This window comes from Notamacropus eugenii, chromosome 5 (genome assembly GCF_028372415.1).
Source record: "Notamacropus eugenii isolate mMacEug1 chromosome 5, mMacEug1.pri_v2, whole genome shotgun sequence".
Classification (NCBI taxonomy): Eukaryota; Metazoa; Chordata; class Mammalia; order Diprotodontia; family Macropodidae; genus Notamacropus; species Notamacropus eugenii.
Window position 1 is genome coordinate 139,059,686 of NC_092876.1, and position 23,892 is coordinate 139,083,577.

Below are 23,892 nucleotides of genomic sequence, written 5' to 3' on the forward strand. Positions count from 1 at the left end.
TGGAAATTTTTCATGTTGAGTAATGATGAGGTTAGGCTTGGGGTCCTGTGCTTGATTTGCCCGCCTAAGGTGCCTGTTGTCCCAAGGTCTTCCCTCCCCATCCCGTTCCCTCAAAATTTTCAGCCACCCCACAAAGAGCCATACACTCCCAAAGTTTATTTTGTATCTTTTGCAGTCTGCTCAATAAAAATGGAAGTTTATTACTACCAGGAAAAAATCATTTGGAACATCACGACTACGTGAGAATTTCAGCTAGGGAGAGAGACCCTCAGCCACAAATGGCAGAAAAGACAAAAACAATTTTCAAGGGAGAGAATTCTTTAAAAAGTGACAGCCCAGCCAGAGACAACTGAATTAACTTTATTCTTTTTTCTAACTGCAGATTCAAGGTATACAACTGAACATTGCTATTTTTCTTATGACTTATAAATAAAAATACAAAAAATGTTCACTACAAAAAAATCTACTGTTAGTAGGGTGTAAAAAATATTCTCTTTGCTATAGAAGGCACAAACTTCACTTAGTGACACATGGAGAGAGAAAAAAACCTGCAGCAGTAAATTCATTTTTTTCTTTTTTCTTTTTTTTTTCTCTTGTCAGAAACACTGAAGTTACAAAGAAACGCGTCAATCTACACGGAACAAAGGCAGATGCGGAAAGCTGCAACCTGGACCGCACAACTTCGAGCAAACTGCATCTGTACTAGGACAGAGAGGGCTGGCAAGCGGGACTGACTGCGAGGGGAGAGGAGAGAGGGTGGGGAGGAAAGGAAGGAAGAGAAAGGGAAAAAGAGAGAGAAAGAGGGAGGCGGGAGAAAGACAGATTTGTACAAAAAAAAGGAACCGGTAAAATTGAAGAAACAAAATTGGGCAACCTCCTAAAATTAGGCTAAGAGGAGGTGCTGAGGTAGACATTAACTAGAACATCAATGAATTAAAAACACTATTTTGTAATACAGAGCGATCGGGACTGGCACTTGCGCTGTCGCGACGTAAGACAAGCCATGAAAGTGAAAACAGGAATAACAAAATGAAAACAAAACAAAAACTCCCAAACCAAAAGGCTTAGTTTTGCTTGGTCCAGCAGGGCGGCGGCCCTCAGTGCTATAAATTACATATATATTCATATTTATTTATATATATATATATATATATGGATAGGATTCCACAGTGTTTTACCATGGATTCCTAACCTTAAAAAGATCATGCATAACACTATGTGAACAAACACTATGATAGACACCAAGAGGTTGGTACCCTGTCTGCACAGTGGGATGGCCCAGGGTGGCCTGGGAGGGAGGCGGTGTCATGCTAGCTGGCCTATTAGCCATTCTCTTCCCGCCGCCCCCTTCCCCCTCATCCCACCTTCCAGTTTCTCCTTCTATCCCTCTCTTCTGGCTCGCTCAAGATTTCTTCACCACCACCATTTGCACCCAAAGCAGAGTTTGTCTGTGTGTTGTTGTAGCTGTTTTCCTGAAATGTCCAGATAGTGCCTCTATTCTGCCACTGGGCACCCTGTGCCTGGAAGCTTCAGGGCAGTAGAGGGTCCAGGAGGGAGGAAGGAAAGGAGGAAGAACTAGGGAAGTTGGGAGACAAAAATGGATCAGGGAAAACAGACCCCAACATTCCCAACTGATCTGATACCTCTTCCCTCTGGGGCACAGTTTGGTCTTTTTTTATTATTATTACAATAATTATTTTTGTCCCAGATCACTCACATCCTTGTTCCTTTGGATCCTCCTACATCAGGGCTTCAGAACATGGTTCCAATCTTCCCAAGGATGGAGCTCAAAGGCCACACCTCTCACTCCCCAAACAGGGAGCAAGCCCATGGTCCTCCTCCCCTCTCCTGGGACATCCCTGCAGCTGGTTGTACCAATCAATGAATTCTAGAAAGGTACCATACACTTGTGAGGAATTGCAGCAGTTTTTTTTTCTTTTCTTCTAAACAATGAAAAAAAAAAACTGTTCAGGCACAAAGATTAAACAAGCCTATGTTACATCCTTGGATTGTACTGAAACCAGGGAATCCACAGTGCCCCCTGGTTACCCAACAACTATTTTCTCACCTTTTAAATTTTTTTTAAACCACCACATCCTTGGCAACACAAAGTAGGAGGGGTTTGACTTGTTTATATCTCTCTCCATATATATAGATAGTTCTATATATACATATATATAGATAGATATATTTTATATATGTCTATCCTACGCGTACATAGGATATTAACGCTTCAAATGATTGAGGGAGCAAACAGGAAAGGCAGCACACGAATGTGAGGGGAATGCCACAAGTGATCAGGAGGACCAAGAGAATCACAATCTGTGAGGCTAGAGGAAACTCTCACAACTTTTCTGGCTTTCCGTCTGGAAGAGTTTCACTACAAAGGTGTAAGGCAGGAGCCAGCAGGGGCTGGCTGTTAGCAGTGGCAAAGCTGAAAGGAGTTGGAGGGGAGGACGATGAGGAGAAAGAGGATGGGGAAGGGGGGAGGGAAATGAAGGAAAGAGGGAGAGGAGAGAGGGAGAGAGAATGCCAGTTGGGAGAAAAGGAAAACAAATTCTGAGACCTAACTGGAAAGAGAGCCAAGCCTCTCTTTACCCTCACAGCCCCAAATCCTTCTCCACTCCTATGTAATTCAAAGACCCAGGCTTGTGTGTCATTTTTTCTCACTGCTTAGCCTTCATTCTACCCCCAAAGCTAACCAGGTCGTTGAAAATTCAGATCTTCTCTTTTTAGGTTGTGGGATAATGGGAGGGAGGGGAGTATGTTTCACTGTCCTCCAAACTCCAGTTGTGAGTGACTAGGCCTCTCTACAGGGTGGCGAATACAGTGCCAGTCCTACACAGTCATGTTTGAGAAACACCACAGCTCACCCTGACCCCTATCTGGCTAACCCCCTGAATTTGCAGAGCCCTGGGGGCATCAGAGAGGCAGCTGGCTCTGATTTAGTACCATCCAATTCTGTAACACCAGATTACTACAATACTGCATGATTTCAAGATACAACTGCACACGCAAAAAGCACCCACATTCAGCAGAGCGCGCACACACACACGTTCGTTTTTTTGTTTTTTTCCCCATTCACATTGCAAAAAGGAAAGGGCAGGGTTCCGTGAGAAGTGACAAAGGAATTAACAAATATTACAAAAATATCACACTTTGTAAATATCAGTTCAACCCTCTCAGCTTTTATGAAGTGGGAAGGGGTGACCCAGGTTAGATGGGGAGGGTCTAGAGATACTGGGGGTAGGAGGGAGAGGAGGAAAGTTGGCTAATCCTATGGAACAGTTTGATTATTTTGCCACACAACCGTGTGTTGTATCTTTCTGGAAAATTCTTGTTTCTGGGATTTGTAGGACCTGGTGGCCAGTTAGTGCTTCTTCCTTCCCAGAGAGAGGGAAGGGGCCCAGGGCGAGGGACCTTTAGTGCATAATGAATTTTCTACTATCTGCCCCTCCCCTAAATGATACCACTCTCTTTTCACATTATAAACAAAACAACTGTCCTAGTCACATATTTCAAGTTTAACTTCTTTTTTCCTTTCCAAAGCACTGTCTTCACGATAACTGCAAAACAGCACCCTCCCTTGACCTCCACCCCTGCCCTGACCACTGATTGGTCTTACTCATCATATGATTACTCCTCCTCACCCTCCAAATCCTGTCCCCCTAGTTTTAAGGCCTTCAGATTTGGTGGACGAGGTTGAATGGGGGTGGTTAGGAGGCATAAAGGCAGGGGATGGGGGGGTCACAGCAGCACCCTATTCCTCCAAACATCCCTTTTTTCTTCATGATCCTCCCCGTCACATACAGCTTCTTTAAAAATCACTTTTTAAAACATAGATAAAATGCAGCCACAACTTTCCCAGAGAAAGACAAATACACACACACACACACAAACACACACAAACACACACATTCAACACACAATCATTGCAAATAAAGCCTGAGATGAAACAGCAGCCCATCCCAAAGCAAACACAAATATTGCCAACGTGCTTTCAAAATTGGGGGAGGGGAGCAGAACGATGGGATGGGGAAGACGGGAAAAGGAACAGAAAGAATTGGACAAACGAACAGAAGAGGTAGCTTTCAGAAAAAAATCCCTCCCCCAACCAAAACTAAAACAAAACAAAATTAAACCCCTTCAAACAACAAAAACTTAGTCTCCCACCAGACTGGCCTAGGGGAAAAAATTACCAATTTTGGTAATGATAATGCACACCAGGGGCAAGGGTCACAGAGCTACAATAATCCAAATATTCCAGACCTGTGACTTGAATGACTAGAAAGTCGGCTTTTTAGAAAAGAGTTTGGGGCCTGATTTAATTGGACAGACTTTGCAAATGGCCCGATTTCACTCCTGGGCAGCTCTGCCATACTCACAAAGGCCAGGCTGGTAGGTGACTATTTGAAATTCCTGGGGACTCCCATCTGGGAGTCCTCCCATTTTCCCCTGCACTAATAGTTCTCTCATCCTGAGCACTGCATTCCTTGGCCCCTCCAGGGCCTGGGGGTAGGGGGAGGTGGGTAAGGGATGGGTAGTAGGTGTTATGGGGATGGAAGATCACAACCGAAGTCTGTAAAAACAATTACGTTACACAAGAAAAAGATCACCCCTTCCCCTTAACAACCCCCCCCCGCCCGCCATAACAATAAAAACAAATCCACACATATATAACAGGGGAAAAGCTCATGAGGTCACAAAAAACTGAGGTAATTCAAGTACAACGTGCTAAACGCAGAGAGAAAGAGAATTGGGGGGGGGGGAGTCATCAAAAGAAGCAAAATGCAACGAGACTCAAAAGCCTTCTCCTCTTCCTCTTCCATCCTTGACAGACTCAGGGGGGCAGCAAGTAAGGGAAGCAGGCCTGGGCCATATAAAGATGAGGCCCAGGTCTTATATACCCCAATATTATCCTTCCTAGAGAATCTTGGGAACAGATCCCACAACTAACTAGGGAGTTATTCCTCTGCCTTCTTGCAGACTCTAAGAGACCACAATACCCACCCACCATCTTCCTCCTCCAGTTGTGGAGGCACACTAGGCTTGGGGATGTCCTCTAAATATTTCCCTTAGGAAATCAGCCCCTTTCTGTATAAATTGTAAGCTCCTCGAAGACAGGGATTGCTAGCACCTGTCATGCACATAGTAGGTGCTTAATATTTGTTCTTGAACTGAGTTGTGTGTACCTTCCCTAATAAAAATGGACGGTGGGGGTTGTGTGTATGTGTGTTTCACGTTTCTTTTTTTCAATTTTGAGGGGCAATCCTGCCCCTGGCGGAGCTACATGAGGGGGTACTGCTAGGCTGTTCCTTGCTCTTAGGAGTAACAGCATGGCAAAGTGAGTGGGGATAGGCTGTCCCACGCAGAAGAGTTGGATAGAGAGGGTGACATTTCCCCTCAGTAAATAAGGGGGCATCTAGAGACTTGGCGTCCTGGAACCTAGGGAAGGCAGCATGGGTGTGAAGGTAGAAAACAAGCTCCTACCACAAACAGAGGACTTGTAGACACAGGTTGAGAGAGAAAAAAGTAACCAACATTAAAGTGTGTGTGTGTGTGTGTGTGTGTGTGTGTGCGCACACGCACACGTGTGAGTGTGCACTTGGGGGCAAGGGGGCAGGACCTAGCCAACTAGAACTGTTATTCTATAGCAGATGACAAACTTCATCTACTCTACCATTCAATCCCCTTACCCCCAACTCCAGATCCGAAGTCCTCCACCCCCTCAACTTCTGTCTGAGGAGAGGCAGTGGTTATGTGGAGATCAATAAGTCTGCCTAGCTCTGGGCCACATGTACCCTACCCCCACTTCCCTAAACTTGGCTCCTGATCAGAGGAAGAAGGATTCAAGGCAAGGATGACAGGGGAGAACACAAAAACATCATCAAAACAGAATAAAACAAAGCCCCCAAATGAAAACCACTTAGACTGTCCCAGAGTGGGCCACACCTATGACCTGGGGCACCCAGCCCCATGGCATGAGCCTTGAGAGAGAATCTTGTACAGATAACAAGGTCAAACATGGTTATCAATCCAGTCATTTTTTTCCTGTGTGTGTGTGTGTGTGTGTGTGCGTGCGTGTATGTGTGTGTATGCAGTCCTTCAATGATTCCATCTCTCTCTCACTTCCTCCTCTTTCTCTTCCTCCTGGAGCCCCTTTCACACGTAACACAGATAGAGGTAAGTCTTCTCGATCCTCCAGTCGGGTGGGATCTCCTCAGGTTTGTGACCCTTCATGTGCTTCTGCATGGACGAGAGGCTGGGGCAGTACTCAGTGCAGATGGTACACTGGTATGGGGAGGCGCCGTTGTGTGTTCTCAGGTGTTTAATCATGGCTGAGTAGTCCCGGGAACGCTGGTGACAGAGCTTACACTCAAAGGGCTTCTCACCTGGGAGGGGAAAAAGGAGATGGATCAGGCTCTCCAAGACACTCTCTGCACTCTCTGTGCCAACACTCCACTCTACAGTTTCCCAGAAGCCTCTCCATAGTAGGGTTACCTTCTCTTCTCTCCTCTCCCACTGAAGGGAAGGGGAACCAAAGAAAGGGATCAGGGAGGGAGGCCCTTTACAGAAAAGAAGGTAAGGACTTAGGAATCCCATTCCCTAGATTACAGTATTTCCCAGGTCAAAAATTGGGGTGGGGTAGGAATGAGGAAGGGGATACTCTACAGGATGATGGGCTGCAAGGGTGGGAGGATGATAAGGGTGAAAGTCATGACTTTTCAATTTGTTTAGACCCCTGGTAGATTTTCCAGGTTTCCTCCAGAGTGTGTTCAGGAGACATAGAGGATAGGGACCTGCCTAGACAATGTTAAGAATGCTAGATTCCCCTATTTCTTCCCTTGACTACAGCCCCCTGGAGCTGATCTGAGGATCACAGGGAAACTTGCTTCAATACAGTAATTAACTGGCCAGCCATCTGGATATTGATACTCACTCTGTGCAGAGGACCCACAAATAATGAAGTAATGAACAGCCAAAGTGATCTAACTATTGATCTGCTATTTACAACAGTTACCACCAATGCATTTAATGATCTGCCAGCCCCAGCCACATCTTGAGCAAAGGGTTGTGGAAGCCTTGGGAGTCTAGTGGCCTTTGGGTTCCTTGCACCAGCAAGGAGGATTGCTTATCATCCTCTCCAAGTATCAGGAGGTGCTGCACAGTTAGAGTGCCAAAAGAAGATCAGTAGGAGAACTGAGCTGTGGACATGGCCTCCTTCTCCCTTTCTGCCTCTTTCCATAGACAGATTCCTTTAAGCCAGCAGGACTGTCCAGAGGGCACTGAATCCCACCCCCTGCTTCTGGACAAATCAGCTCCCCCCATTCCAATGACATATATAAGGTCTCTCCTGTTCAAAAAAAAGGAGATGACAAAGACTTTCTAGCTTACCAAGTTGTAAGGTTTCTTATCTCTGGAAGGAAAAATGAAAAAAATACATATACACACAATATATTACATAATATATGTATATATTATGATTACATAACACACAATATATTATGATATATTACATAACACATTATATAATATATGCACATATATATACATATGTATGGGTACATAATATGTATGTGCATGAAAACTCTCTCTCTCTCTAATCTTCCTGATGAAATTTCGACTGTTCTACTTGTTTCCTCCAAAGTAAAAGGCTGTTTACCCTCCTGTACAAGACAAGCCTTATTTTATCTCAATATGTCCTGACCTCAACCTAACCTTTAACCATCTTAGCCTTAGTCAAACTCAATCCATCTTGACCTCTAACCTGAAGGCTAAACTCAACCCTCAGGCTGACCTCCAAACTAGTATTTAGTTCAGCTTTAATTCATTTTAACCATTCACTGTATTATACCTACCCTGGCCACTCTGCTTTCCTGCATCTCCTGCCAAGATTTACCCACTCCTTCCACTGTGCTCTCAGGAAGACCCGTTCCATAAGTAAAAAACTTGCTTTCATCTTAACCTTTCCCCTTTATCAATGCTTCTGTCTTCTTGCATTTGCTGAGACCTCACTCCCTCCTGATGACATGGTACTACTGATCAACCTTTCTAGCATTAGTGCTCCCACCTTTAATCTGCCCGTCCCAACTCACTGGAGTCAGAACACTCCTTGTCCCATTCCCTTCCCTGCTCCTAATTTCTAGATTCTCTCTCTACTACCACCACTCAGCAACTTCTTTCTTTGAGGCTCATTCAACTCATATTTATCACCCAATCAAGATTCTAGTAGTTAATATCTACAGAACCCACCACACCCCGCTGACACTCTCCTTTCTTCCTCAGTGAGTTCAGTAGCTACCTCAGTCTCTCTCCTCTCTAACCCTTGTCCTTGAACTAAGGGACTTCGATAGGTAGGTTGGTAGGTAGGTAGGTAGGTAGGTAGGTAGATAGATAGACAGACAGATTAGATAGACAGACAGATAGACAGATAGATAGACATACAGATTAGACAGACAGACAGAGAGATAGACAGACAGACTAGATAGACAGACAGACAGATAGATAAACAGACTAGATAGACAGACAGACAAACAGACAGACAGATAGATAGACAGACAGATAGATAGACAGATTAGACAGACAGACAGATAGACAGACAGACAGATTAGACAGACAGACAGACAGATAGACAGACAGACAGACTAGATAGACAGAAAGACAGACAGATAGATAGATACACAGACAGATTAGACAGACAGACAGATAGATAGATAGATGGATTAGACAGATTAGATAGACAGATGGATGGACAGATAGATGAACATCTCCTTTCCTTAATTTACTTTACTCCTATGATGACACACTTCTCCACCCCACCTCAGTTACACACAGAGGTGGTCCTATCCTTGCTCTTGCCATCAGTCATAAGTCTTCCACTTGCATGTTTATGAACTCGGAAATTCTTTTATCTGATCGCAATTTTCATTCCACCTTTTCCTCTGCTTATATCTCCTGTTCTTCATCCTCAGTGATTTTCAATTTCTTCCCCCTCTGAGTTATTTCCCAGGCTATCACCCTTGCAATGGTTGCACTCTCTTCCCTTCCACATTCCAGTCACTCAGAGAACCAGTTCAAGTCTACTCTATCTTCCAGTCAAAAGTCCCTTGATCCTTCATTTCATCATCTATCTTACCCTACACTAAGCACCCAGCTTTAGATTATACTCATCATCCCCATCACCACCACCATCATCATCATAGGAGCCTTTGCTCCTATTCATGGGTTGCCAAGTGAAGCTGGAGAAAGTCAGTCAATGAAATTGACTGGTCCACTACAAATTTACGTTACCTCATCTCAGATGGGTCTCCACTGTGGTAAGGCAATACTTTTATACATCCCTAATCCATTCACTGTCCCATTCACTGTCCTCAATGGTCAGAGGAAGTATGCAAGGCAAGGGTAACTGAGAAGAATACAAGAACACTATATACTGTCAAAGAAGCATAAAATTAATTCCCTAAAGGAAAATCATTAAAACTCTCATGTAGTGGGGAGAAGAGCTGTGCCACATCTGCAACTTGGGGTGTGTAGCTCTAGGGGCTTAGCAGATCTTTTTATCCCTCCTCAAGCCTCCTATAGATCCCTCTCCTTCACACTCTCAGATAAAATATTGAGGCCACTGGCTGAGATCTATCTCCTTTTCCTACCCTCCTACTCGTCATATACCACTCAGATGCTTTCTGCCACCATCTCCTCCAGCTCTGTCCTCTGAGATACAGTGACACTGGCCTCCTTCATATTCCTTGTACAAGACATTCCATCTCTCAAATAGCGCATTTTCACTGGCCATATCCCATGTCTGGAACTCTCTCTCCTTCATCTCTTTCCCTCGTGACTTCCTTCAAGACTCAGTCAAAACCCTACCTTCTTCAAGAAGCCTTTGCCAGACCTCCCAATAATCTCAGTGCCTTCCATGTGAGACTGTCTCCAGTTTACCCTGTATAGCTTGTTTGTACATCACTGTCTGAGTTTTGTCTCCCCCATTAGAATGTACGTGGCTCGAAGGCAGAGACTCTTTCAGTCTATAATTCCAATAACAAGACCCTGTGTTTAGCCTTGAGCTGCCAAGTATCTATTCCCTACCACTCATTTCCCCCGCCCCAAATCAAGGGCCCAAGTCCCTTGCATCTCTCCCTCTCCTCAGTCTCCCTATCTCCCCCCTCACTGGATGACCCCCTAGTACCTGTATGGACCCTGTAATGGGTCTCTAGCTGGTGCTTGAGGCTAAACTTCTTTCCACAGCCATTGCACTCATAGGGCTTCTCCCCTGTGTGGATACGCTTATGGCTCTTGAGTGTGCTCTCGTCCCGGAAACAGCTGCCACAGAATTCGCATTCATAGGGGTGGTCACCTGTAACGGCACAAAGGGTTGTTGTTTATTTGTTTCAGTCATGTCCGACTCTCTGTGACACCATCTGGGGTTTCCTTGGCAAAGATACTGGAGTAGTTTGCCATTTCCTTCTCTGGTTCATTTTATAGATGAGGAAACGGAGGCAGACAGGGCTAAAGTGACTTGCCCAAGGTCACACAGCTGGTAAATGTCTAAGTCCAGATTTGAACTCAGGCCTTCCTGCCTTCAGGCTCTGTCCACTGTGCCACCTGGCTTCCCTACAACAACAAAAACAATTCTTCATCCTGATTCTTTTAGGACGGTAGGGACCGTGGAAGGGACTATGGAAAGGAAGAAGACCAGAAGGAGTAGGTTAGTTTATAACCTCCACTGTCCCCAAATACTTATGGTGCGCCACCTCTGCTTACACGGGTACAGCTCCTGCTTGCTCTCTGGGACATGCCCATGAGTACTTTACTATAGACTGTACCCTTTTCCCAGAATACCTGGAAGATTTCATGAAGGAAAACTGACAGGCTGAAAAGGTAGCCAGAGTAGAGGTCTTCAGAGAGGGGCAGCTCTGGCGCTCAAGGATAATGCACATAATGACAGTGTTGATGCTATTTTTATGCCCACGTTATCTATAGGACCAAATATTATAATAACATTTCTATAGCAGTTTAAAATTTATAAAGCACTTGCCTAAAGAAAGCATATTTTTCCCCATTTTATAAATGAGGAAACTGAGGTTTGTGGAGATTAAGTGACTTGCCCATATGAATAAAGTAGGAGCTGAGATTTTAATGCAGACCTTGTGACTCCACGTCAGCGTATCTTTGCTGTATTATACCATCTCTCCTTATGACCTTTGTCCCTTCTCAGGTGAAGTGAAGCAGACCTGAGGTCAAATCCTGCCTCATGCTTCCTAACTGAGTGACCACGGGCAAATCACTATATCTGTCTAAGCCTCAGTTTCCTCATCTGTAAAATGGGACTAATAACAGCATCTCCCTTACAGAATTGTTGTGAGGATCAAAGGAGATAAAATTCATAAATTACGTAACATTATGTAAAACATAAAGTACCATATAAGTGTATTATCTAACTCACCTACTCTTCCAAGCCAACTAGCTAGCTTGGGTTATGAGTTCAGGGTGAAGGATTCTTCCGCCTCCTACTGCTCACAACCTGGTGAGAAACCTCCTCCCAGGCCACGAGTAAGAATTCAAACACCATGGCTTAGGACTGAAAGCTCCCCATCATTTGGTTACAACCTAATTTCCCAGACTTCATACAAACCACTTTTTTCACGTGGTCTACATTTTGACCCACATTCCATTCCTTGTCTCCAAGTCTTTGTCCCCCATCACCGACAGGTGCTCCTTGCTCATCTCTACTTCTTAGAACCCTTAGGTTCTTTCTAGTCTTATCTAAGATCCTGCCTCCCACAGCAGACCATGACTGCCCCAGTTAATATTTTCTCTCTTTGCAGATTATCTGTATACAGGGTAAACTCTCAGGAGAAGGGAACATTCTGAGGGCAGGGGTTACTTCATTTTTGTTTTTGAATTCCTACAGGGCCTTATATGTAACAGGGCCTTAAAAATGTGTGAACTATTATAGTGTCCCCCCATCCCAATCCCACCGGTAGGTACCCTTCTCATGCCCAAAAGTACTTGACCCTTCTTAGTACCCTAGATGGTCAGCGGAGCAGGTCTAGGGCCCAACGAACTTGGGATTTCATTCTAGCAGTGGGATCTTCCCAGGATGAAAGGTGAGAATTCCAGCTACTTACTTATTACGGGAGTGAAGGAGCAGACAATAAAGATAGATTGATCACCCCAGACTTTGTTCATGAATATTTAAATATCGCTGATTCGTCTTGTCACTGTAATTACAATTTCTCTGGGCTGCATCTCCAACAACCACAGTTTATGGTAAAGAATGGCCTTCTGTATTTCACTTGTCCCTCTGCAGATGTGTGGGGCTGCCAACCGTGTAATGTCCTCTGCATTTCATACATTTTCTTCAGCTGCTGAAGGTTTAAGTCATCCACAATGACCTACGTTTTTTCATTATTCCCATGTCAAACTGCACTCGTGCCTGGGCATAAATTGTCCTTCTCGTTATAGACTCACATGCCTGTGCCTTCACTTCCTCTTTAAAATGATATTTTACTCTCTTTCCCTCTCAAATGTCTCCCCCCCCAAGCCTGCCACCTCGAGCCTCCAACCAAACCTCCCCCCTCTCTCAAATTAGGGCTTCCATGTCCACATAAATCCTCATCCCTCTGATGACTCTAAAGGGTTTTTAAAGCTCTGTGGGGAGCAGATGCTGAAGCTTGCTCATTCACGTACTGTCTTTGGTTTGTGGGAGATGTCACGCAAATAGCTCTGGGAACGTGGAGAAGGGAAAGAGGATTCTATCCATGGATAGTAAGGGAGGCTGGAAGAGCAAAGAGATCCTTCCCATTGCCCTCTTTGACCTGGTCAGGTAGCAATTGATGGGAAGGTCCTGGGAAGTAAATGGCAACTAAGTGATTCCTTCAAATATAGATTTGAGGACTGATCAAGGGTTAGGTATGGGGTTCTTAACTATTTTGTATGTCATGGACCCTCTAATAGGCTGGTGAAATCTATGGATGGACCCATTCTCAAAATCATGCTTTTTTTTTTTTTTAAATAAAAGTAACTGAAGAAAATGCTCAATTTCAGTTAGAGGTAACTGAAAAAAAAGATGTAATTTTCCTCCAAGTTCATGAACTCTTGAAATCTATTTGTGGGATCCAGGTTAAGAACCCTTGACCTAGACAGTGACCCTCTCCCCCCCAATTCCTTTCCTTGCTAGGGCCAGACTGGTAACAAGAACCCTTGACTTTTTCAAATTTAAAGGGGGTTTAGGCAAATCCAGTCTTTGGCACATTGCCTCTCTGAAGCTGCCTGAGTGGCTGTATATGTATGTTGCTATCTCAAATCTTCCATGAATCTTCAACCATTAGAGGTTTAATCAAGGATGCAGTATCCTCATTAAGATATAAATAAATAAATTAAATAAGGACCATGAAGAATCCCAATCAGACCAGTAATTAAAAGTCATCAGGGGCCACTCAGCAAAGACCTGCCAACTCATATATTTTTCCTCTGGAGGCCGTGATAGTTTAAAAAGAATGGGGGGGGTGGGGGGTGGCATTTAAGTCTGAGTTGTGCATCTGTTTAGATTTTAGTGAATTTAATTTTGAATTAGATCACATGTTAAATGACTTTAAATATTGAATCTCCAGCCTAAGGGAAGAAAAAGGTGATTGGGAGAGGGGAACATGGAGAGGGATGGAGAGGGAGGAGACATAGGAGAAGAAGAATGGGAGAGAGATAGAGAGAAAAGGAGGGGTGTAGAAGCAGATAGAGAGAGAGATCTGAAGGCACCAAGAGCACCTGCCCTGAAATCCTCTCCCAGAGAGTTAATCATGTCCGAGTCTCCATAACGTACACAAAACTGGCTGCAGAACTAAAAATCCAATTTGTGGTATGTTGATTAACTCCGTAGCCTTCTTAATGAGCCTGACATTAAGTGCAGGCCAAACGAGACTAATTAGAGCCCCCTCTGGCCTGCACAGTGCACCTGTGACCCCCTGCTCTTAGATCTCGTTACCTGATGGCTTCACTAGCAGGGTCAATCCTAGTCCCCATCCTCCCTGCCCCCACCCCTTTCATTTTCTCTGGCCCTTCTATCCCACCCCCTTCCTTCTGCACAGCTGAGAGTTTATTATATGATGAGCCATGTGAATCAGGGATCCATCAATGCCAAGAGCTCGGCTGGACTAACCTACCAAACACAGCTGCGGACGCTAAACACACAGCCCCAGCAGCAAATGGGCCGGGAACAACAGAATATTAATGAGGCATTGTGTGTGCGTGCGTGTGTGTGTGCGTGCACACACACGCCCTTGTGTGTGTCCATATGAATAAGCATGTCCATACAAATAGGTTCATGACTGCATATCTGTTTACCTGTTTTTTTTCTCTTGGTACTCAGAGACTGCCTTTTTAAAGGCAGAGTGAGACATTAAGACTTTTTTTAAGCCCCCTTCATCCAGGATAGTTTCTCAGAGTAGGTGAGACGAAGGCTTTTCCTTTCCCAAACCTTTGTCTGGTAGCAGCCTAGGGGCCTTATACTGAGTCTGCCCAAGTTGAAGAATAGGAAATACAAAAACTGAAGCCACAACCCAGAAATCCAGGAGTTTCCAGTCAACAACCGACCCCAGGGTATGAAATCTCTGCACACATGAAAGGGGCAGAGTCTGGGGGGAATGTGGACATTCTTACACCTCTGGTTTTGTCTGAACCTAGGCAGATGAAAAATCTGAGCCCCCACAACATCTGGGTCAGCCACTGCTCTGTGCTCAAAAGTAAGTAAAGAGAAAGCAGGCTGTTTCTAGTCTCTTTGCACATATGAACACCCCACCCCCAAATCCCTTCCTCCCACCCAGGGTGATTTAGAGGACTAGGCACTGATGGGTTACTTGTGATCAGCAGTTGTGACTTATATAATCATGAGAAGAGCTTCACACCCATAGGGAGTCTGAGCTTATAGCCCTGTGCATCTACTTCTGTTTCTGACCCTGGTCAAAACTGTGGAGTCCCAAGAATACAAATTTATTGATCCAGCCTTAAGCTCTGATCCCTACAGATGTGAGAGGCAGCTAAGTGTGACATCTCAACATTCCCCAGAGCTGAAGCTAAGGTGATGGCAAAGGCTAAGAAATGAAAATGGTGGCTTCCCATACTCATACAGAACTTGGCATCCTTGCAAACAGCCCCAATCACTTATTTCCCATGACATCCCATACCTGTCTTTACCATACAAACTTTATGATCACTCCTCATTGGCCCTCCCATCCCTCCTACATTCAGTTGAACACATAACTGGTACTTTTCTTGCCCCACCAACCCCTCTCCCTTTCGGACATAGGACCTGTGATTTTTATTGGCAAAGGGAATTACCAGTGAGGAAATTCCCTCCACTCTTCAACTCAGGACTGAGAATTGCCAGGGAGCACTGAGTTAAGCAATTTCTTCGGGGACACAATCCTTTTTGTGTAAGAGGCAAGACTCGAACCCCTGTCTTCCTGACTCTGAGGCATGAAGCCATGCTGCTCCTCCCCTGCTGGATGGCTAACACATTCCTCCCTCCTGCTCCCCAGTCCCTACGACTCAGGGGTGTCATCTTCCACAGGGACATCCATTTTTCCTATGATTTCTCCCTGTCTGTCATCTCTCTGCAGCTCAGTCTGGTTCGCCTCCCGATGCCATCATTCCTTTGTTGCTGTTGGGTTGTTTTAGTCATCTCTAAATCTTCATGGTCCCTTTTGGGGTTTTCTTGGTGGAGATACTGGAGTGATTTGCCACTTCCTTGTCCAGTTCATTTTACAGATGAAGAAACTGAGGCAAACAGGGTTAAGTGACTTGCCCAGGGTCACACAGCTGGTAAATGTCTAAGGCCAGATTTGAACTCATAAAGAGACATCTTGCTGACTCAAGGTTTGGAACTCTATCCATTGTACCATCAGCCACCCACTTCCAGGCTAACTAGACCTAAGCAAATAGAATCATAGATTCAGAGCTGGAAGGGACCTTTCAGAGTGTGTAGTACAACCCTATCATTTTGCAAATGGGAAAACTGAAGGCCAAAGAAGTTAAATAACTTGAAAGAAACTCAGAACTGCCACAAATGGAAAGCATTTATTCTCCACTCCTGTCCTACCCACTGGGGAGTCCCCTGAGAGGTAGTCAGCACACACATGACTCCTTTCACACATGTACCCCAAAGCACAGACCTATCTCTTCTTCCTCTCTTTCTTTTCCAGCCCCCAACCCCATGCGAGTGCATGCGAGCACACACACGCACGCACGCATGCACACACACACACACACACACACACACACTCCCCCAAGGGTGTCTCTCCATACATACTTCTACATTATACACATTCAATAGGTGCCCAGTCACATCCATAAGATCATATACATGTAAACACAGAAACAGAATCAGAACCACAGAATCTCAACATTGGAAGGGACCTTGGAGGCCGTCTAGTCTAGGCCATGCCTCTACAACATGCCCAAAAGATAAGTGCTCATCCAGCTTCTAATGAAGGAGAATCCAGGGCCTCCTGAGATAACCCATTTTACTTTTGTTGGCATGGGCTCTAATTGTTAGGGATTAGAGATAGGGCACTTGGTTTCCTTCACATATATAGACTCAAACCTCTTTCTCTCTTCTTTCTCCTTCTCTCTCTCCTTCTCTCAGCATGACTACTCTCGGTTTTATCTATTCTACCCATTCTTCAGGACACTATGTTTAAATCTGCCTTCGACCAACTTCCATTCATTGTTCCTAGGTAGGTCCTGCAGTACCATGCAGATTAAGTCTGTTCTCTCTTTCACTTTACAATCCTTCGAATACTTGAAGACAACTAACATAACACCCATACAGCTTTTCGTCAAATAAAACCTCCCCGGGGGGGGCGGAGCCAAGATGGCGGAGTAGAAAGACGCACATACACATAGCTCCGAACCCACAACCCATAGAATGGCTACAGGGAAGTAACTCACGTCAAATTCTGCACCCAGAGGCCACGGAACATTGGAGCGAGGGAAATTTCTGTTCCGGAGAGACCCGCAAACTTCTCGCGGGGGGTCCTTCGCACTGCGGACTGGGCGCCAGGACTGGGAGCTGAGTGCAGCCCTGCCGCAGCCACGGCACCGAGAGGAAAAGATCTGAGCGGGCTTCAGGGACGGGATCTCCAGCGGCCATGCAGGTCCCTCCACCCACAGAGGGACCTGCAAACCTCTCGCAAAAGGTCCGTCACGCTGCAGATGCGGAACCCAGCCCAGACCTGCTGCAGCCGTAGCACCGAGAGGTACAGATCCGAGCGGGCTTCAGGGACGGGATCTCCAGCGGCCACGCAGGTCCCTCCACCCACAGAGGGACCTGCAAACCTCTCGCAAAAGGTCCGTCACGCTGCAGATGCGGAACCCAGCCCAGACCTGCCGCGGCTGCGGCACCAAGAGGTACAGATCCGAGCAGGCTTCAGGGACGGGATCTCCAGTGGCCGCACAAGTCCCTCCACCCACAGGTGACGGGGGTCGGTGAGAGAGTCTCTTTGGCGGGTCGAGAGGGGAGTGGGGTGCCCCCATAACTCAGGCCCCCCCGGGAGGTAGAAGCTGAGAGGCGGCTGCAGACCGGGGCTCCCCAAGGGGGCAGGAGCCTGGATTCATTGTGGAAGGTCTGTGCATAAACCCCCTGAGGGAACTGAGCCTGAGAGGCGGCCCTGACCCAACCTCAGCACCTGAACTTAATCTCACACTGAATAGCAGCCCTGCCCCCGCCAAAAGCCCTAAGGCTGGAAGCAGAATTTGAATCTCAGACCCCAAACGCTGGCTGGGAGGATCAGGAGGTGAGGTGGGTGTGAGGAGAATATTCAGAGGTCAAGTCACTGGCTGGGAAAATGCCCAGAAAAGGGAAAAGAAATAAGACTATAGAAGGTTACTTTCTTGGTGAACAGGCATTTCCTCCCTTCCTTTCTGATGAGGAAGAACAATGCTTACCATCAGGCAAAGACACAGAAGTCAAGGCTTCTGTGTCCCAGCCCACCCAATGGGCTCAGGCCATGGAAGAGCTCAAAAAGAATTTTGAAAATCAAGTTAGAGAGGTAGACGAAAAGCTGGGAAGAGAAATGAGAGACATGAAGTCAAAGCATGAACAGCAGATCAGCTCCCTGCTAAAGGAGACCCAAAAAAATGTTGAAGAAAATAACACCTTGAAAACTAGCCTAACTCAATTGGCAAAAGAGGTTCAAGAAGCCAATGAGGAGAAGAATGCTTTCAAAAGCAGAATTAGCCAAAAGGAAAAGGAGATTCAAAAGCTCACTGAAGAAAATAGTTCTTTCAAAATTAGAATGGCACAGATGGAGGCTAAGGACTTTATGAGAAAGCAAGAGATCACAGAACAAAGCGAGAAGAATGGAAAAATGGAAGATAATGTGAAATATCTCATTGGAAAAACAACTGACCTGGAAAATAGATCCAGGAGAGACAATTTAAAAATTATGGGACTACCTGAAAGCCATGATCAAAAGAAGAGCCTAGACATCATCTTTCATGAAATTATCAAGGAAAACTGCTCTGAGATTCTAGAACCAGAGGGCAAAATAAATATTCAAGGAATCCACAGAACACCGCCTGAAAGAGATCCAAAAAGAGAAACTCCTAGGAACATTGTGGCCAAATTCCAGAGTTCCCAGGTCAAGGAGGAAATATTGCAAGCAGCTAGAAAGAAACAATTCAAGTATTGTGGAAATACAATCAGGATAACACAAGATCTAGCAGCCTCTACATTAAGAGATCGAAGGGCATGGAATAGGATATTCCAGAAGTCAAAGGAACTAGGACTAAAACCAAGAATCACCTACCCAGCAAAACTGAGTATAATACTTCAGGGGAAAAATTGGTCTTTCAATGAAATAGAGGATTTTCAAGCACTCTTGATGAAAAGACCAGAGCTGAAAAGAAAATTTGACTTTCAAACACAAGAATGAAGAGAACCATGAAAAGGTGAACAGCAAAGAGAAGTCATAAGGGACTTACTAAAGTTGAACTGTTTACATTCCTACATGGAAAGACAATATTTGTAACTCTTGAAACATTTCAGTATCTGGGTACTGGGTGGGATTACACACACACACATGCAGACACGCACACATACATAGAGACAGAGTGCACAGAGTGAATTGAAGAGGATGGGATCATATCTTAAAAAAAAAATGAAATCAAGCAGTGAGAGAGAAATATATTGGGAGGAGAAAGGGAGAAACTGAATGGGGCAAATTATCTCTCATAAAAGAGGCAAGCAAAAGATTCATTAGTGGAGGGATAAAGAGGGGAGGTGAGAGAAAAACATGAAGTCTACTCTCATCACATTCCACTAAAGGAAAGAATAAAATGCACACTCATTTTGGTATGAAAACCTATCTCACAATACAGGAAAGTGGGGGATAAGGGGACAAGCAGGGTGGGGGGGATGATAGAAGGGAGGGCATGGGGAGGAGAGTGCAATCCGAGGTCGACACTCATGGGGAGGGATAGGATCAAAAGAGAATAGAAGTAATGGGGGACAGGATAGGATGGAGGGAAATATAGTTAGTCCTATACAACACAACTATTATGGAAGTCATTTGCAAAACTACACAGATTTGGCCTATATTGAATTGCTTGCCTTCCAAAGGGAAGGGGTGGAGAGGGAGGGAGGTAAAGAAGTTGGAACTCAAAGTGTTAGGATCAACTGTCGAGTAATGTTCTTGCCACTAGGAAATAAGAAATACAGGTAAATGGGTATAGAAAGCTATCCGGCCCTACAGGACAAAAGAGAAGATGGAGACAAGGGCAGAGAGGGATGATAGAAGAGAGAGCAGATTGGACATAGGGGCAATTAGAATGCTTGGTGTTTGGGGGGGGAGGGGATAAAAGGGGAGAAAATTTGTAACCCAAAATTTTGTGAAAATGAATGTTAAACGTTAAATAAATAAATTTAATTAAAAAAAAAAACCTCCCCAGTTTGTTCAGGTTATTTTAAGATGGCATAATGTCAAGACCCTTTGTCATCTTCGTTATCTCCTCTGTGTTCTTATCAGTCGTCCTTCCTAAAATGTAGCCCAGAATGGGATACAATACTCAAGATAGGGTCTGATAATGGCAGAGTACAGCAGGACTATCACTTCCTTATTAGTGGACACTAGGCCTCTCTTAATACAACTTAAAATCATTAGCTTTCTTAGGTACCATATGACACTAATGACATACTGAATTTGCACTCTGCTAAAATCCTTAGCTCTTTTTCAAATGACCTTTTACCTCGACATGCCTCTCTCAACTTGTAGCTGTGATTTATTTTTGAAACTAAGTAAAATATTTTGCCTTTATCCCTATTAAATATCATCTTATTAGATCCAGTTCAGTGTTCCAGCCTATTAAAGGCTTTTGGAGACCCTGAATCTGCCATTCAGTGTATTAGTTATTCCTTCCAGCTTTGTATCATGTGCAAAGTTGTCAAGCAGGCCCTCTACTGTTTTATTCAAGTCACTGGGGCAAAGGGTCGAGCAAAGCTTCTTGGGTTACTACACTAAAGACCTCCTTTTAAATTGATCATGAGATAATTAATGACTACTTTTTGGTTCTTCCTATTAAACCAATTCCAAATCCATCTTTGTTTTGGCCAACATCCTTCCATTTTTCTACAATACTAGCTTGAGACACCTTGTTGAAAGTTTCCCTAATGATTTATGTGACCTATATCTATTGCACTGCCCAGATCTCCTGATCTAGTAACCCTATCAAAAAAGGAAATGAGGTTAGACTGGCATGACAAAACAATACCGGCTCACCGGAGCCACTTCGTCTCTTTCAAGATGTTCACCAGTAATCCCTTTAAACAATACCTTCTAGCTTCTGGTCCAAATTTGAAGTCAAGCCCTCTGGTCTAAAGTCTAAAGACTCCATTCTTTCTCCTTGCCCCTAAATCTTTTTAAGGAGGCATCTGTTCTTCTCCAAGCCCATGCTACCTGTGTTCCAATTCCAATTGGAATTGACTGCATGACATGGGAAAATGCTGGCAAAGGAGCACCCACCATGGAAAAAAGAAGGCACTGTGCTCCATGAATAAAGCAGAATTGCAGGAGCTCAAAAGAAATGTGAGATGTACAAATTTAGAGACATTCCCACCCCAAATACTCACATGAACTATTTGTGCCTGACCTGTGGTAGAACCTTCCAAGCTTGTACTGGTCTGATCAGCCAGTCAGACATACTGTAACTTAATTCCAACAGAGAGATATCATTTTGGTACTCCTAGAGAACGAAGGACAACAACCATCACCAGCGACCTGTGCTTCCTCAACACAATTTTTCAAAGATAATTAACAGGATCAGTCATTGCATCTTCTACCTAGTTCTTTGATAACTCAAGGATAAAAAGTTCTTCTATCCCTTCTTTGATCCTCTTCTTTCTCTCAATATAGTTATAAAATCCCTTCTTGTTGTCTTTAGGTTTCCTTACCAGTCTCAGTTCATTCCTGGCTTTAGCAATTCTTACAAGAATGTGCAATGCTTTTGTATTTATATTTTGTTACCTGTCCTGACTTCCATTTCCTCTAGGAGTCTATTAAAAATCTATGTTGGCTGACATGCTCCCTTTGTATTCAAACTGGTGTCTGTAGAAAATTACCCCTTTTTCCTCCACATAAGAATTGGTTACTTTTGTGCCTTGACAAATATTTTGTTCCCAAGAGTCTTCTCTTCCTTCTAGGTTAAGTTTCCACATAGATTTTAGGAACTATCATAGTGTCATCCTGCAGACACAGGATCATCTCGACTCTCTAAATTCTTCGAAACTTTGCTTTCTCAAATACAGGGTCATGTTAGAATACACCAAGCTTTTCTATCTCTGTCACAGATTCTAAGATGAAGTGGTCATTTCCCCAGTAATTTCTTATCATTTCCACTTCAGTAACAAGTTTCTTCTTGGTGAAAATAAGATACAGAATAAACTTTTCCTTTGCTCAATACTGTATTCATAAGGATAGAATTCTCATCAAGGAAGTCAAGAAATCATTAGTTGCTCTGAGAGGGGAGGAGGAAGGGGAGAAGGGAAGAGAGGGAGGAGGGAGGGAAAGAGAGGGAGAGATAGGGAAGAAGGTAGAGAGGGAGAGAAAGAGACAGACAGACGGATGGACAGAAAGAGGAAATAATGAGTTTAGGAAATAGATCATATCCCTGACATGGAGGCGTGGCTCATAAACTCATTATTTCCTTTCTGTCCCAGTGGTCTGCAACGCACACCTATAACATTTTCACTTCTGTTTCTGCTTCCGTTATCTCTACTATGCGTCTCCCCAGTTCCTGAATTTCTTCATGAGAGTATTTCTTCTTAACAATGTTATTCCATCTCCTTTCACTTGAATAAAGGATACTTTTCCAGAACCATATTTCACTCATGGGTCCCTTCTCATCAAATCTCAGTATTACCTTGGAGATCCAAGTCAGTCTGTCTGTTTGTCTGTCTGTCTGTCTCTCTCTCTCTCCCCCTCCCTCTTTCCCTTCCTCCCTCCCCCCCCCCCCTATATATAGCTGAGCCAATGGGTCTTAGTGATGGCTCCTTTCTTAGATTTTTGTCTCCTATTTCTGGCCATCTCAAAGATTACTATTTTTCTTACAATGTAACTATTGATAACTCAAATGATATACACATACATTTTATATATGTGTGTGTGTTTATGTGTGTGTGTCTATATATATATATATAATGTTTTACAGTGTAACTACTGACTTGTAGCTCGATGGATATTCTATACACAGGCAGTTTCCTTCTTCCCTCTTCCTCTTCAGTTTAAAACCCCTTTGATTAGTTTTGCAGGACTCTAAGCAGTCATGTTAGGTAAACTCCATCTCTCACCTGAAGCCTGTCACTCCTATATTTTAAGTCATGGTCCAGAAAGTAAAATCCTCTCCTCAGAATCATCTTTTTTATCTACAGCTGTTTACTTTCAAAATCTGCATCGTCCCTTCTAAATCCCTTACCTTTGCCTGGTAGCAGTGAAGAAAACACCACCTATGTCCCTAAGGTCTTCAGTTTCTTGCACAAGACTCTGTAATCTTTAAGAATGCTTTCTAATCAACTGCGAATGATTTAGCTATTCTGAGCAATACAAGGATCCAAGACAATTCCGCAGGGACCTTACGATGAAAAATGCCATCCATCTCCAGAGAACGAAATGATGGATTCTGAATGCTGATCGAAGCACACTTTTTCTTTATTTTTCTTGGGTTTTTTTGTCTGTGTTTCTTTCACAACATGATTAACATGGAAATATATTTTGCATGACTGCACATGTATAACCTACATCAAATTGCTTGCTTTTGCCATGAGGAAGGGGGATGGGAGGGATGGAGAGAATCTGGAACTCAAAAATTTTTAAAAACAAATGTTAAGAAACTGTTTTTACATGGAATTATGGAAAATATTAAATTTTTAAAAGTGTTTTCTAGATTTCTTCTGGCAGAATCATTTGTGCTCATGTGAATCACAAGATATGTGTAGTAGTTAGTCATCTGGCTTAATAAATCTTGGAAAGTTCTCTATGCCATCTTGAATACAAGTCCCAGGAAAACAGTAGACCTCTCAATTTTTATCATACAGAGAAAAAGCTGACCAAGACATAGAGACACACACACAGACAAATATACACCAGGTCAGACAGGGTGACGTACACCTGTACAGCCTCAAAACCATCAAGGTACAAGGGCCTATGTAAGAGACTGAAATGTTCATATATTGCTAAATTCATTGATTCTCTTTGAAAATGAAGGACGAGTAAGAGCTAAATTCAAAAAGAAGATCTAGGTGTTATTTTTATACTTGAGCATGAAAAAGGAAGAGAAAGGTTATCTTTGATTAACTCCTTAATGTAAATGACACAGAGAGAAAGAAAAATAGACTAATGCTGCCTA

General features: G+C 44.0%; 1 protein-coding gene across 5 annotated transcripts in view; it reads right to left on the reverse strand.

The window, feature by feature from the left end:
- Window positions 1–344: 344 nt before the first annotated feature.
- Window positions 345–23,892, reverse strand: part of ZBTB16 (zinc finger and BTB domain containing 16) — a 253,600-nt gene continuing 230,052 nt past the window's right edge. For all 5 annotated transcript variants that reach the window (XM_072611061.1, XM_072611058.1, XM_072611062.1 and 2 more), the window contains 2 exons: window positions 10,187–10,354; window positions 345–6,392 (listed from right to left, as the gene is read on the reverse strand). In XM_072611061.1, coding sequence (XP_072467162.1) covers window positions 6,163–6,392; window positions 10,187–10,354 — 398 coding nt within the window. In that variant the 3' untranslated portion in view covers window positions 345–6,162. The remainder of the gene's footprint in view (window positions 6,393–10,186; window positions 10,355–23,892) is intronic.